This window comes from Oncorhynchus kisutch, linkage group LG4 (assembly GCF_002021735.2).
Source record: "Oncorhynchus kisutch isolate 150728-3 linkage group LG4, Okis_V2, whole genome shotgun sequence".
Classification (NCBI taxonomy): Eukaryota; Metazoa; Chordata; class Actinopteri; order Salmoniformes; family Salmonidae; genus Oncorhynchus; species Oncorhynchus kisutch.
In genome coordinates, this window is record NC_034177.2 from 68938409 (window position 1) to 68955719 (window position 17311).

Genomic DNA, 17311 nt, shown 5'->3' on the forward strand with positions numbered 1-17311 from the left:
TTCCACTTAAAACATTAAACTGGTCTCTCTTTTCTCTCACTTCTTTATTGCCATGTTATAACCAGCAGCACACAGCAATGCTGACCATATTTTGCTTTTATGAGAGATTTGCATTCAGAAATGCAAGCTGCCTCACTTTAGAGGGGCTAATGCGGTTCCTTCTCTCAGTAATTATTTGTCCCGTTTCCGAGAAGACCCTCTCAGAGGAAACGGATGTGGCCACTATGCAGTGTCTCCCTGTCATGGCTTTAGTAAACTGTGGGTAGACAGAGGCTTTGTTCTTCCACCAGCTCAGATCTGCAGATCTTTCAGAACGAATGTGTGTGCGCTTGAGCATTTAGGCCTATATTATTATTATAATTTTTTTCGTTCTTTGAAGTAGTTAATTCTATTCATTTAAATATTTTGATTATTCATATCTTAATTTTGCCGGCTCTTAGAGCCGACTTGTTCGCGAACGACCCATCACTACAGTGGGTGTTTTTCCAGTTGAATGTGGTAAATATCACCTTCCCACTTGTTTATGAATGTAGCATAATCTCACCCAAGGGAGGAAGACAAAAACACACAAAAAACAATCCTCCGAAAAAGTTTAGATGGATTTTCATCCACCCCACTGAACTGCAAACAACTGATTGTGTGAAAAATAGAAAGGTCACAAACCGGATGTTAGGGAACACAATTGGCATCAGGTGAGATGATATCAAATTAGCTGGCCAGTTATCGCACATTCTCGTTTGTAATGTCGGACTGGGAGGAGGAAAACGATGTACCTACGCCTGCTACCACAGCACCACCCACAGATTGGAGGTCTTCGTGGAAAGGGGGTGCGAAGGAAAATGTGTGTTTTGGGATGGGAAATGCAGGTGGTTTCAGAGCGCCAAGAGAGAGAGGGGATCCCAACGGTTCGCATTGTCAAAATTGGAGGGACAGCTATGGTGGCAACGACCGCGTGTTCTCCAGAAGTGGAGATCTTTATGCCTGTGGGCGCAGAGGCCGTGGCGCAGACGGTTCGGCTTCAACTCCGCCCGTCACTTTCACGGTGGAAAATACCTCAATTGGAAGGGTTATAGGTAGGTCAACAACAAAAACATTCCTCACAACAAAGCTGCTATGCAAATACTAGTTAGTTGTTAGCGATAGCTAGTTAGTAAAGTTAGCTTGGCAAGTCTTGCATGTGCACTAGATCATGTTACGCTTCATTCAACAGGTCGCGGTGGAGCTAAAATACGTGAACTTGAAGAAACCAGTGGTGCACGAATCAAGGCAAGTAGCCAACTAGTAACTAGCTAGCCAATAGTAGAAAGTCGCAATGTATAGGTATAATGTAGCCAACTTTAGCTAGCTAGTTATCTAACAAAAATAATTGATGCAAAGTGACTGACACCAACATGATCAAATTGTAATGTTATTTGTCACATGCCCCGAATACAACAGGTGTAGAACCCTTACGGCGAAATGCTTACATAGAAGCCATTAACCAACAACGCAGTAAAATAGAGTTAAGAAAATATTTTATAAATGGACCAATGTAAAAATAATAATAATCGAATAAATCTAAAAGTAACACTAACATGTACATAACAATAACGAGGCTATATACAGGGGGTACCGAGTCAATGTGCGGGGTACAGTGGTTAGGTCTGAAATGTCAAGTAGTGATGCTAACTAGCTCTTTTGGAAAGAATGTGGTTGTTTGCTTTTTCTGGCTATCAAACCTAACCCCATGAAAGTTATTACTGCATTAGCATCGAATAGCGCACGCGATATGCCACCTTTCAGGCAAGTTAGGAACCAATTTACACAGGCAGTTAGGAACGCAAAGGTTAACTTTTTCAATCAGAAATTTGCATCCTGTAGCACTAACTCCAATACGTTCTGGGACACTGTAAAGTCCATGGAGAATAAGAGCACCTCCTCCCAGCTTCCCACTGCACTGAGGCTAGGAAACACTGTCACTACATATAAATCCATGATAATTGAGAATTTCAATAAGCATTTTTCTACGGCTGGCCATGCTTTCCACCTTGGTTACCCCTACCCAGGTCAACAGCCCTGTACCCCCCCCCCCCCCCCCCCCCCCCCACAGCAACTTGCCCAAGCCTTCCCCATTTCTCTTTCACCCAAATCCAGATAGCTGATGTTCTGAAAGAGCTGCAAAATCTGGACCCCTTCAAATCAGGTGGGCTAGACAATCTGGACCCTCTCTTTCTAAAATTATCAGCTGAAATTGTTGCAACCCCTATTACTAGCCTGTTCAACCTCTCTTTCGTATGGTCTGAGATCCCCAGATATTGGAAAGCTGCCTTGGTCATCCCCCTCTTCAAAGGGGGAGACACTCTAGACCCAAACTGCTACAGACCTATATCTATCCTACCCTGCCTTTCTAAGGTCTTCGAAAGCCAAGTTAACAAACAGATAACCGACCATTTTGAAACCCACCGTACCTTCTCTGCTATGCAATCTGGTTTCAGAGCTGGTCATGGGTGCACCTCAGCCATGCTCAAGGTACTAAACGATATCATAACTAGAGGTCGACCGTTTAATCGGAATGGGCGATTAATTGCCCCCCCCCCCCCTTTTTTTTTACACCTTTATTTAATCTTTATTTAACTAGGCAAGTCAGTTAAGAACACATTCTTATTTTCAATGACGGCCTAGGAACGGTGGGTTAACTGCCTCGTTCAGGGGCAGAACGAAAGATTTTTACCTTGTCAGCTCGGGGGATTCAATCTTGCAAACTTACAGTTAACTAGTCCAACGCTCTAACCACCTGATTACATTGCACTCCACGAGGAGACTGCCTGTTATGCGAATGCAGCAAGCCAAGGTAAGTTGCTAGCTTGCATTAAACTTATCTTATTAAAAACAATCAATCAATCATAATCACTAGTTAACTACACATGATTGATGATATTACTAATTTATCTAGCGTGTCTTGCGTTGCATATAATCGATGCGGTGCGTATCGTTGCTCCAATGTGTACCTAACCATAAACATCAATGCCTTTCTTAAAATCAATACACAGAAGTATATATTTTTAAACCTACATATGTAGCTAAAAGAAATCCAGGTTAGCAGGCAATATTAACCAGGTGAAATGGTCACTTCTCTTGTGTTCATTGCACGCAGAGTCGGTGTATATGCAACAGTTTGGGCCGCCTAATTTGCCAGAATTTTACAAAATTATGACATAACATTGAAGGTTGTGCAATGTAGCAGGAATATTTGGACAACCGTTAGATAAAATGCGTAACGGTTCCGTATTTCACTGAAAGAATAAACGTCTTGTTTTCAAGATTATAGTTTCCGGATTCGGCCTTATTAATGACCTACGGCTCGTATTTCTTATCATGTTATAACTAAGTCTATGATTTGATAGATCAGTCTGACTGAGCGATGGTAGGCAGCAGCAGGCTCGTAAGCATTCATTCAAACAGCACTTTTGTGCGTTTTCCAGCAGCTGTTTATGACTTCAAGCCTATCAACTCCCGAGATTAGGCTGGTGTAACCGATGTGAAACGGCTAGCTAGTTAACGGGGTGCGCGCTAATAGCGTTTCAAACGTCACTCGCTCTGAGACTTGGAGTGGGGTTTTCCCTTGCTCTGCACGGGTAACGCTGCTTCGAGAGTGGCTGTTGTCGTTGTCGTTGTGTTGCTGGTTCGAGCCCAGGTAGGAGCGAGGAGAGGGACAGAAGCTATACTGTTACACTGGCAATACTAAAGTGCCTATAAGAACATCCAATAGTCAAAGGTTAATGAAATACAAGTGGTATAGAGCGAGAGAGTCCTATAATTCCTATAATAACTACAACCTAAAACGTCTTACCTGGGAATATTGAAGACTCATGTTAAATGGAACCACCAGCTTTCATATGTTCTCATGTTCTAAGCAAGGAACTTAAACGTTAGCTTTCTTACATTGCACATATTGCACTTTTACTTCTCCAACACTTTGTTTTTGCATTATTTAAACTAAATTGAACACGTTTCATTATTTATTTGAGGCTAAACTGATTTTTTTGATGTATTATATTAAGTTAAAATAAGTGTTCATTCAATATTGTTGTAATTGTCATCAAAAATATATTTTGAAAAAATCGGCAGATTAATCGGCAGTGGCTTTTTTTTGGGGGTCATCCAATAATCGGTATCGGTGTTGAAAAATCCTAATCGGTCGACCTCTAATCATAACCGCCATCGATAAGAGACAATACTGTGCAGCTGTATTCATCAACCTGGCCAAGGCTTTCGACTCTGTCAACCACCACATTCTTATCGGCAAACTCAACAGCCTTGGTTTCTCAAATGACTGCCTCGCCTGGTTCACCAACTACTTCTCAGATAGAGTTCAGTGAGTCAAATTGGAGGGCCTGTTGTCCGGACCTCTGGCAGTCTCTATGGCAGTCTAAATGCATGCTCTTCAACCGATCGTTGCCCACACCTGCTCGCCCATCCAGCATCACTACTTTGGACGGCTCTGACTTAGAATATGTGGACAACTACAAATACCTAGGTGTCTGGTTAGACTGTAAACTCTCCTTCCAGACTCACATTAAGCATCTCCAACCCAAAATGAAATCCGGAATCGGCTTCCTATAATGCAACAAAGCATCATTCACTCATGCTGCCAAACATACCCTCATAAAACCGACTATCCTACCGATCCTTGACTTCGGCGATGTCATTTACAAAATAGCCTCCCAACACTCTACTCAACAAATTGGATGCAGTCTATCACAGTGCCATCCGTTTTGTCACTAAAGCCCCATATACTACCCACCAATGCGACCTGTATGCTCTCGTTGGCTGACTCCCGCTTTATATTCGTCGCCAAACCCACTGGTTCCAGGTCATCTATAAGTCTTTACTAGGTAAAGCCCCGCCTTATCTCAGCTCACTGGTCACCATAGCAGCACCCACCCGTAGCACGCGCTCCAGCAGGTATATCTCACTGGTCACCCCCAAAGCCAATTCCTCCTTTGGCCGCCTTTCCTTCTAGTTCTCTGCTGCCAATGACTGGATCAAACTGCAAAAATCGCTGAAGCTGGAGACTCATCTCCCTCTAACTTTAAGCACCAGCTGTCAGAGCAGCTCACAGATCACTGCAACTGTACATAGCCCATCTGTAAATAGCCCATCCAACTACCTCATCCCCTATACTGTTATTTATTTAGCTCTTTTTCACCCCAATATCTCTACTTGCACACTCATCTTCTGCACATCTATCACTGCAGTGTTTAATTGCTATATTGTCATTATTTTGTCACTATGGCAAATTTATTGCCTTACCTCCCTTATCCTACCTCATTTGCACACACTGTATATAGACTTTTTTCTATTATATTATTGACTGCATGTTTGTTTATCCCATGTGTAACTCTGTTTGTGTCGCACTGCTTTGCTTTATCTTGGCCAGGTCGCAGTTGTAAATGAGAACTTGTTCTCAACTCGCCTACCTGATTAAATAAAGGCAAAATAAAAAATTACTGAAACTCTGTTACCTTGATCAAATCAAATCAAATTTATTTATATAGCCCTTCGTACATCAGCTGATATCTCAAAGTGCTGTACAGAAACCCAGCCTAAAACCCCAAACAGCAAGCAATGCAGGTGTAGAAGCACGGTGGCTAGGAAAAACTCCCTAGAATGTCCAATACCTAGGAAGAAACCTAGAGAGGAACCAGGCTATGTGGGGTGGCCAGTCCTCTTCTGGCTGTGCCGGGTGGAGATTATAACAGAACATGGCCAAGATGTTCAAATGTTCATAAATGACCAGCATGGTCGAATAATAATAAGGCAGAACAGTTGAAACTGGAGCAGCAGCACAGTCAGGTGGAAGTTGAAACTGGAGCAGCAGCATGGCCAGGTGGACTGGGGACAGCAAGGAGTCATCATGTCAGGTAGTCCTGGGGCATGGTCCTAGGGCTCAGGTCAGTTGAAACTGGAACAGCAGCATGGCCAGGTGGACTGGGGACAGCAAGGAGTCATCATGTCAGGTAGTCCTGGGGCATGGTCCTAGGGCTCAGGTCCTCAGAGAGAGAAAGAAAGAGAGGAGAGAATTAGAGAACGCACACTTAGATTCACACAGGACACCGAATAGGACAGGAGAAGTACTCCAGATATAACAAACTGACCCCAGCCCCCCGACACATAAACTACTGCAGCATAAATACTGGAGGCTGAGACAGGAGGGGTCAGGAGACACTGGCCCCATCCGAGGACACCCCCGGACAGGGCCAAACAGGAAGGATATAACCCCACCCACTTTGCCAAAGCACATCCCCCACACCACTAGAGGGATATCTTCAACCACCAACTTACCATCCTGAGACAAGGCTGAGTATAGCCCACAAAGATCTCCGCCACGGCACAACCCAAGGGGGGGGCGCCAACCCAGACAGGATGACCACAACAGTGAATCAACCCACTCAGGTGACGCACCCCCTCCAGGGACGGCATGAGAGAGCCCCACCATCCACTTCCTTATGTCTGAAACACATGCTTCTAGCGAGGGCAATTTTGGGGCTTCACCATGTTTCATTGAAATGTACAGCTGTGTCATCCGCATAGCAGTGAAAGTTTACATTATGTTTTCGAATAACATCCCCAAGAGGTAAAATATATAGTGAAAAAAATAGTGGTCCTAAAACGGAACCTTGAGGAACACCGAAATTTACAGTTGATTTGTCAGAGGACAAACCATTCACAGAGACAAACTGATATCTTTCCGACAGATAAGATCTAAACCAGGCCAGAACATGTCCGTGTAGACCAATTTGGGTTTCCAATCTCTCCAAAAGAATGTGGTGATCGATGGTATCAAAAGCAGCACTAAGGTCTAGGAGCACGAGGACAGATGCAGAGCCTCGGTCCGATGCCATTAAAATGTCATTTACCACCTTCACAAGTGCCGTCTCAGTGCTATGATGGGGTCTAAAACCAGACTGAAGCATTTCGTATACATTGTTTGTCTTCAGGAAGGCAGTGAGTTGCTGCGCAACAGCCTTCTCTAAAATTTTTGAGAGGAATGGAAGATTCGATATAGGCCGATAGTTTTTTATATTTTCTGGGTCAAGGTTTGGCTTTTTCAAGAGAGGCTTTATTACTGCCACTTTTAGTGAGTTTGGTACACATCCAGTGGATAGAGAGCCGTTTATTATGTTCAACATAGGAGGCCCAAGCACAGGAAGCAGCTCTTTCAGTAGTTTAGTTGGAATAGGAGTCCGTAATTTGCTTTCTAATAATCATAATCTTTTCCTCAAAGAAGTTCATGAATTTATCACTGCTAAAGTGAAAGTCATCCTCTCTTGGGGAATGCTGCTTTTTAGTTAGCTTTGCGACAGTATTAAAAAGGAATTTCGGATTGTTCTTATTTTCCTCAATTAAGTTAGAAAAATAGGATGATCGAGCAGCAGTAAGGGCTCTACGGTACTGCACGGTACCGTCCTTCCAAGCTAGTCAGAAGACTTCCAGTTTGGTGTGGCGCCATTTCCGTTCCAATTTTCTGGAAGCTTGCTTCAGAGCTCGGGTATTTTCTGTGTACCAGGGAGCTAGTTTCTTATGAGACATTTTTTTAGTTTTTAGGGGTGCAACTGCATCTAGGGTATTGCGCAAGGTTAAATTGAGATCCTCAGTTAGGTGGTTAACTGATTTTTGTCCTCTGGCGTCCTTGGGTAGGCAGAGGGAGTCTGGAAGGGCATCAAGGAATCTTTGTGTTGTCTGTGAATTTATAGCACGACTTTTGATGTTCCTTGGTTGGGGTCTAAGCAGATTATTTGTTGCAATTGCAAACGTAATAAAATGGTGGTCCGATAGTCCAGGATTATGAGGAAAAACATTAAGATCCACCACATTTATTCCATGGGACAAAACTAGGTCCAGCGTATGACTGTGACAGTGAGTGGGTCCAGAGACATGTTGGACAAAACCCACTGAGTCGATGATGGCTCCGAAAGCCTTTTGGAGTGGGTCTGTGGACTTTTCCATGTGAATATTAAAGTCACTAAATGTAAATGCTTAAATGACATAATTTCTCATGTTTTACATTTCTTCATGACATGAATTGTGCCAAAAAGAACATGAATTCTCAATTGCAATAGATAATCATTTTCCATACTCTATTATTTAACTGTCATTCAAATGATTAATGAAATTCAATTAACCAATTGCAATGCTTAATTTGGCTTTTTTATTTCCCAATTGCTACTTAGTGTTAATTTTTTCGATGTGTTAGACCTGACAATCAAACAGTGGGTGGAGTTTTGGTAAGCAGAAGAGGTTGCCTGGTCATGCTAGTTATGCTCAGACAAATACCGGCGCTCTTAATTTCGTAAACTATTTCTGGATCAGAGGAAGCGGTGAAGCTGTACTATATACTGAATAACTCTGATAATCTTTGCTATGCTGGCTTGGACAGCCAGTGAGCAAGGAGTTCGCAGGGCGAGACAGACTGGGCATGGTGCTTGCTACTAGCAACGATGGCTAGTATATGTAGTTAGCAATCTAGGTTAGATACAGCGCCATTGGAAAGTATTCAGACCCCTTGACTTTTTCCACATTTTGTTGCGTTACAGCCTTATTCTAAAATGATTGGTGTTTTTTTTTTTAAGCCTCAGCAATCTACACACATAAACAGATTTTTAGAAATGTTTGCAAATGTATAAAAAAAATAAGTATTCAGACCCTTTGCTATGTGAGACACACAGAATTGAGGTCAGGTGCATCCTGTTTCTGTTGATCATCCTTGATGTTTCTACAACTTGATTTGGAGTCCACCTGTGATAAATTAACTTGATTGGAAATTATTTGGAAAGGCACACACCTGTCTATATAAGGTCCCGCAGTTGACGGTGCATGTGCGAGCAAAAATGAGGCCATGAGGTCGAAGGAATTGTCAGTGGCGTGCCAAGACAGAATTGTGTCGAGGGCACAGATCTGGGGAAGGGTACCAAAAACATTCGGCAGCATTGAAGTTCCCCAAGAACAGTGGCATCTGTCATTCTTAAATGGAAGAAGTTTGGAACCACCAAGGCTCTTCCTAGAGCTGGCTTCCCGGCCAAACTAATAATTCTGGGGAGAAGGGCCTTGGTCAGGGAGGTGACCAAGAGCCCGATGGTCACTCTGACAGAGCTCGAGACTTCCTGTGTGGAGATGGTTGTCCTTCTGGAAGGTTCTCCCATCTCTGCAGCACTCCAACAATCAAGCCTTTATGCTAGAGTGGCCAGACGGAAGCCACTCCTCAGTAAAAGGCACATGACAGCTCACTTGGAGTTGGCTAAAAGGCACCTAAACTCTCAGACCATGAGAATCCAAGATTTAACTCTTTGGCCTGCCTGAATGCCAAGTGTCACGTCTGGAGGAAACCTGGCACCATCCCTACGGTGAAGCATGGTGGTGGCAGCATCATGCTGTGGGGATGTTTTTCCACAGCAGGGACTTGGAGACTAGTCAGGATCAATGCAAAGATGAACGTGTTATGAAAAGATAAAGTTTTACTTTTTAAGTACGGAGATCCTTGATGAAAACGTGCTCTAGAGCACCCAGGACCTCAGACTGGGGTGAAGGTTCACCTTCCATCAGGACAATGACCCTAAGCACACAGCCAAGACAATGCAAGAGTGGCGTCTTTGAATGTCCTTGAGTGGGCCAGCCAGAGCCCAGACTTGAACCCGATCGAACATCTCTGGAAAGACCTGAAAATAGCTGTGCAGCGACGCTCCCCATCCAACCTGACAGAACTTGAGGATCTGCAGAGAAGAATGAGAGAAACTTCCCAAATACAGGTGTGGCGAGCTTGTAGCATCATACACATGAAGAATCAAGGCTGTAACTGCTGCCAAAGGTGCTACAACAAAGTACTGAGTAAAGGGTCTGAATACTTATGTAAATTGGATTTTAACGTTTTTTTCTAAAAATCAAACAGTTTTTGCTTTGTCATTATGAGATATTGTGTGTAGATGGATGATGACGGGAGAGGGCTGCGTCTGCTGGAGGAGCTGCTGTGGTTGCTTGTACACAGCAATGGCAGTTTCCTGAGGGTTGAAATACAAAATAGATGAGTTGAAAGGCACACTGTCAGATCTGCGGTAAATGAGCTAAAATGGAAAATGCTTTTCTTCCAAGTATTGCTTTTGTTGCCTTCATATCAGACCACAGGAACTCTGATTGGTTCCAGTCCATGTCATATAGATCTATCTTCCCCCTTACTGAGTCTGTGGTACTGTCCCCTGTGGGATATAATTAAATACTTTAACGTGCAAATGAAAGCTTGACTTGTAAAATGTCACATACAAGAACTGTGGGGAAGGATCACGGGACTACAATATGAATATAATTATTTTATTCTACTGTGGACACTGCCGCAGAGTGGCCCTTTTATGTTGAGGGAGTTTAATTAATCAGGAACTGGGTTCACAGGGCTATGTGACATGAATGGGCGAAAGCTGTGATGGAGGAGCGCCCTGCTCAAATAGAACAGTAATCTGCGCTGCCAGGTTATGTTGTCAACAAGACTGCATGATTCATCATTCAGAAAACATATGTATTTTCCATAAAGTATATGTTAGAATTTTACTCGTTTTACTTGGGAAGGCAGATAAAGTACAGTATTTTTTTAACGAAGAGCAAACACTTTGCATGTGAACACTGAAACCTAAATCGTTACTCCATGTTCTTCACATACGTAATTTTGTTTTGAGCTGACTTCTCTGGACTATAAACGGAGCACCCGGCTCTTGCCCGGGAGGCAGCCCGGTTTTCAAAACAATCACTTTTCACCCGGTGCAATCTCCTCATTGTAATATCACTGTAGCCCTCAGCTACAGGAATGGGCGTATAGGTGGTTGAGCGAGCACATGAGGGCTACATCTCAATTCTCCACCCTTCTCTTATGGTGTGCACTTGCAAACTCCATCATGGAAGTATGCAAGTGTCACACTTCGGGAGAATTCTGCAACAAGTCCAAATCATTTGAGGACTGCATATGACAAAGGGTGCTCTTCACACGGTCTGTTCAGTGTGTGATAGTGTCTTTTGAGTTACACAATCACTCAAGTAATGACTTGGAAACATACAGTACACAGTATCCACCTCTAAGCTTAGTCTCTGCCTCTTATCTATCCAAGTAGTTAGTTAGTACCTAATTTGGGATACTTACTTGTAAATGTCCTACATGTGGGCAGTGAAGATGCCCTCCAGTGTTGTCCACCACTCCTCCCCTGCAGCCACATCTGGAACTCCGACACACAGTGAGAGAGCGGGGCAACCCCCCCCCCCCCCCCCCCTCCAAGAAAAAAAAGCTAAACAAAATGTTCTATCGTACGTGTGACGTTACACTATATAGTTTGACATGCTTTCAGATAATTCCTTTGTTTTTGAATAGCAACATACCATTAGTGATTCCCTCTAGAGTAACGTTAGTGCCACATAGCTTGCTAGCTATCTGGAAGGAGAATAAATAACCTTGCTAGCTAGTCATGCAGCTACTTGTTTGAATGTGAACCAAATGTGAAATTACAAGACACAAAAGCCACTTGCTATACCTTTAGGGTGTTCCACAATGGTGTCTTGTTGCGAAGCTAGACCGTGTCAGTGGGCTAGCTAGTTAACGTTAACGGTAGCCAGTAAGTAATGCCTCTTCATAGCCAGCAAGCTACTATGTGGACATGTGCTCATCAAACATCTCATTCTAAAATCATGAGCATTAATATGGAGTTGGTCCCCCCCCCCCCTTTGCTGCTATAACAGCCTCCACTCTTCTGGGAAGGCTTTCCACTAGATGTTGGAGCATTGCTGCAGGTGCTTGCTTCCATTCAGCCACGAGCATTAGTGAGGACGGGTACTGATGTTGGGTGATTAGGCCTGGTTCACAGTCGGAGTTCCAATTCATCCCAAAAGTGTTTGATGGAGTTGAGGTCAGAACTCTGTGCAGGCCAGGCAAGGTCTTCCCCACCGACCTCACCAAACCATTTCTGTATGGACCTCGCTTTGTGCATGGGGCATTGTCATGCTGAAACAGGAAAGGGCTTTCGCCAAACTGTCACAAAGTTAGAAGCACAGAATTGTCGAATGTCAAAACAGCCCCAGATCATTAGTCCTCCTCCACCAAACTTTACAGTTGGGACTATGCATTTGGGTAGGTAGCGTTATCCTGGCATCTGCCAAACCCAGATTCGTCCGTCGGACTGGTCAAGTGTGATTCATTACTCCAGAGAACGCGTTTCCACAGTCCAATGGCGGTGAGCTTTATACCACTCTGGAGATCTTAGGCTTGTGTGTGGCTACTTGGCCATGAAAACCAATTTCATGAAGCTCCCGACGAACCGTTCTTGTGCTAACGTTGCTTCCAGAGGCAGTTTGGAACTCTGTAGTGAGTGGACAGAAGATTTTTACGTTCTTCGGCACTTGGAGGTCTCGTCCTGTGAGCTTGTGTGGCCTTTCAACTTCACAATAACAGCACTTACAGTTGACCGGGGCACCTCTAGCATGGCAGAAATCTGACAGACTGACTTTTTGGAAAGTTGGAATACTATGACAGTACCATGTTGAATGTCCTGCAGTAAGGCCATTCTACTGCCAATGTTTGTCTATGGAGATTGCATGGCTGTGTTCGGTTTTATATACCTGTCAGCAACAAGCGTGGCTGAAATGGCTAAATCCACAAATTTAAAGGGGTGTCCACATACTTTTGTTTACATAGCTACTAGTGGCTAGCTAACATATCTTGTGTCCCCTCCACTGAGCTTTATTGTTCCCTACTGCAAATTCCTCGCACACTGGCTGCTCTTCTGTTGGGTCTCTCCCTGGCTGTTGTTGCTGGGACAGCCTAAAACTCCACATCAATACAGCTTCTACCGAAAATGACTTGCTAGCAGGCATAGGCAGCCTCTCTTCCTTACCGAAACCCTGTGTGCAGTGATTGACAATCAACACAGGTCAAACAATAATGCGAATGAGGAAACAAAATAGCGAAATTAAGCATTACGATTCATTTATCTAATTTGATCATTTGAATTTTGAGTCTTAAACCCCACAGATTATGGAAAGGCAGTGTCAATTGAGAATTATTATTTTTGTCACAGGGAAATGAAATGAAACATTACATTTTTTTGTAAAGATTTGCAATCTTTAAGCATTTTAGATTTTTAAGTGTGTCAGTGTTGTACTGGATAGTACCATGAAAATAAAATATCAAACACACTTGGCTATTTTTCAAATTGGCAGACATAATGTCTGCATAATGCATACCAGTCATGAAAATGATAATGCAATATATTTGTTATTCGTTTTGTTGACAATTCAAATTGAAATGCAATCTGTTTAGGAAAAGGAATTGTACAAATTATATTGATTTATATTTTGCACATTTGCATTTCAAATTGAGTTTCGGCAGCTTGCATAGTATAATTAGCTGGCTGTAAGAGTATGGGTTAGCATTAGGCTAGACAACTAATCTCAACTCCATTATTTACGATGGAGTTGAGTGGCCGCTATTGTGGGCGGGACTGGAGCTCTGACGACACATTATGAAGTTTTTAACAATGTCATTTTTAAATGCGGGCTTTTTTTGGGGTTCTGAAAGCCACCAAAAATAAAGTATATAACTTAATTTTATGACACCAGAGCTCCAGTCCGCAACATTCAAATCAATGGAGGCCAGAAAAGTGGTAAAAATCTGGAAAATGATATTTTCTGTGCCAGAATTAAGGCTACTGGCTATCTGACAGACTCACTAACCTGTTGAACTCGTCATCTTTCTTCACGAATCCACAGGACATAAAACAATCGAGGTAAGATTGATATCAATTTTCAGACATGACATTTCCTTTTTTTTTGTGTACGCTTTTTATATTAATTTGATTTGAAATGTCCTGTTTTACACTTGTTTTTGAGATAAATATTTGAATCTCTGTGAAATGTCAATGGAGCACTGAGCTTAAACCAAGCTGTTTTATTTTGAAACCCGTTTACATTTAATTCAGCTTGTGTCGTGCTAATTTTGCCAACTGCTGAAACAACTTTGAAGACAGTTCAAAGACACATTTTCTACACTGCAGCTAATCAATTGCCCTCCCCCCATAGAGTCAACCTCCCTACGTGTCTTTGTGTTGTAGATCAGCAAGGGGGACTATGAGGGTGAGGTGCATATCTTCGGGAGCAGCAAGGTTCAACAGAAGGCCCGAGAGATGATCGAGGAGTTGGTAGCCGGAGACAATGGCCCTGGGGGATTCCGCAGAGGTAAAACACACTTAAACCAATAGGAAAGGGAGAGAGCACTGAGTGTGGTACTGTAAACTGCAGATTGGACGGCGGTACATTCATGCTGCAAACAGCCTGTTCCATCTAATCCCAAAAATGCTATATATTTGATTGAGGTCTGGGAACTGCTCATGCCACTCAAGTAAACTTAACTCTCGTGTTCCAGGCATTGTTGTTCCACTCCTCAATTGTCCAGTGTTGGTGATTGCATGCCCATTGGAGCTGCTTGTTCTTAGTTGTAAGAGTGGGAACCCAGTGTGGTCGTTTGCTGCAATAGCCCATCCGTGACAAGGATCAACGAGTTGTGCCTTCTGAGATGCCATTCTGTACACCATTGTTATACTGCGCTGTTATTTGACTGTTTGTGGCCTGCCTGTTGGCTTGCACTATTCTTTCCATTCACCTTTGACCTCTCATCAACAAGCTGTTTTCGCCCACAGGAATGTTGCTTACTAGATGTTTTTTGTTAGTCGCACCGTTCTCGGTAAACCCTAGACACTGTCGTATGTGTGAAAAGGCCAGAAGGACGTTAGTTTGAGATACTGGATCCGGTGAGCCTGTTACCTATGATCATACCAGTCGCTTAGGTCACTTGATTTGCCCCTTCTAACGTTCACTCAAACAGTAACTGGATGCCTGTCTGCCTGCTTTATATGGCCAGCCACGTAACTCACTGTCTGTAGGAGCGATCCATTTTTGTGAATGGGGTCGTGTACCTAATAAACTGGCCGGTGAGTATGTGTTCTTGAAGGACCTCTTCAACTATATAGCTTTTTGCATTTACTTTGATCTTGTCTTAAAGGCCACTTTTCAACTTTTCATTCGACCTCATTCGTTATCTTCAGCACCAAACCAGTGTCTACATATTTGAAACCGGCGTGTTACAAATAAAAACATGTATATTATTAATATATATAAATTATATATAAATTGTGTGTGTGTGTGTGTATATATATATATATATAACACACACACACACACAGAGTACGAGTCAAAATGTTTGTCCACCTACTCATTCTTTTATTTAGACTATTTTTGACATTGTAGAATGATAGTGAAGGAAGACATCAAAACTATGAAATAATACACATGGAATCATGTAGTAACCAAAACAAGTGTTATCCAAATCAAAATATACTTTACATTTGAGGTTCTTCAAAGTAGCCACCCTTTGCCTTGATGACAGTTTTGCACACTCTCGGCATTCTCTCAACCAGTTTCACCTGGAATGCTTTTCCAACAGTCTTGAAGGAGTTCCCACATATGCTGAACACTTGTTGGATGCTTTTCCTTCACTCTGCGGTCCAACTCAACCCCAACCATCTCAATTGGCTTGAGGTTGGTTGATCGTGGAGGCCATGTAATCTGATGCAGCACTCGCATCACTCCTTGGTCAAATAATCCTTACAGAGCCTGGAGGTGTGTTGGGTCATTGTCCTGTTGAAAAACAAATGATGGTCCCACTAAGAGCAAACCAGATGTGATGGCGTATCTCTGTGGTAGCCATGCTGGTTAAGTGTGCCTTGAATTCTAAATAAATCAGTCCTCAGCAAAGCACCATCACACCACCACCTCTATCCTTCACGGTGGGAACCACACATGCGGAGATCATCCATTCACCTACTCTGTGTCTCACAAAGACACGACGGATGGAATCAAAAATCTCAAATTTGGAGTCATCAGACCAATGGACAGATTTCCACCGGTCTAATGTCCATTGCTCGTGTTTCCCTGCCCAAGCAAGTCTCTTCTTATTATTGGTGTCCTTTTAGTACTCTTTTCTTTGCAGCAATTCAACCATGAAGGGCCGATTTTCAAGCAGTCTCCACTGAACAGTTGGTTTTGAGATGTCGTTTTCTAGAACTCTTTAGCATTTATTTGGTCTGCAATTTCTGAGGCTTGTAACTCTAATGAACTTATCCTCTACAGCAGAGGTAACTCTGGGTCTTCCTTTCCTATGGCGGTCCTCATGAGTAGCCAGTTTCATCATAGTGCTTGATGGTTTTTGCGACTGCAATTGAAAGTTTCAAAGTCCTTGAATGTCTTAAAGTAATGATGGACTGTTTCTCTTTGCTTATTTGAGCTGTTCTTGACAAAATATGGACTTAGTCTTTTACCAAATAGCCCTATCTTCTGTATACCAACCCTACCTTATCACAACACAAGTGATGGGCTCAAACACAACCTCTACAGGATTGGTGGGTCCCCCTCGGGATGGTTGAGCTTACGTAGACTAATGCGAATAGCATGAGGTTGTAAGTAACAAGAGAATTTCCCAGGACATAGACATCTGATATTGTCAGAAAGCTTTAATTGTTGGTAATTTAACTGCACTGTCCAATTTATAGTAGTTATTACAGTGAAATAATACCGTGCTATTTTTTTGGGGAGCGTGCAGTTATGAACTTAAAGTTATTAATAAACCATTTGGGCAGTGGTTCATTGGGTCAGTCTAAAACTTTGCACATACACTGCAGCCACAGTGGCCAAAATCTAAATTGTGCCTGGGCTGGAATAATACATTATGGCCTTTCTCTTGCATTTCAAAAATGATGGTACAATTTTATTTATTTTTTACATGTTTTTTTTCTTTGTATTATCGTTTACCAGATCTAATGTGTTGTAGTCTCCTACATTAATTTCACATTTCCACAAACGTAAGTGTTTCCTTTCGAATGGTATCAAGAATATGCATTAGGTTAATTAAAAAGGAAAGAAATTCCACAAATGTACTTTTAACAAGGCATACCTATTCATTGAAATGCATTCCAGGTGACTACCTCATGAAGAGAGAATTGAGAGAATGTTGAGAGAATGCCAAGACTGTGCAAAGCTGTCATCAAGTCAAAGGGCGGCTACTTTGAAGAACCTCAAATATAAAGTATATTTTGATTTTGATAACACTTGTTTTGGTTACTACATGATTCTATGTGTATTATTTCATAGTTTTGATGTCTTCACTATTATTCTACAATGTAGAAAATAGTAAAAATAAAGAAAAACCTTGAATGAGTAGGTGTCCAAACTTTGGACTGGTACTGTATATATATTT

The 17311-nt window shown here is 42.5% G+C and overlaps 1 protein-coding gene across 1 annotated transcript in view; it reads left to right on the plus strand.

Annotated features, from left to right (window-relative positions):
- Window positions 1-519: 519 nt before the first annotated feature.
- The window catches only part of ddx43 (DEAD (Asp-Glu-Ala-Asp) box polypeptide 43), a 35688-nt gene continuing 18896 nt past the window's right edge, over window positions 520-17311 (plus strand). Inside the window, exons 1-3 of the mRNA XM_020481750.2 lie at window positions 520-1073; window positions 1211-1266; window positions 14115-14238. Of these exons, the coding sequence (XP_020337339.1) occupies window positions 743-1073; window positions 1211-1266; window positions 14115-14238 (511 nt within the window). The 5' untranslated portion in view covers window positions 520-742. The remainder of the gene's footprint in view (window positions 1074-1210; window positions 1267-14114; window positions 14239-17311) is intronic.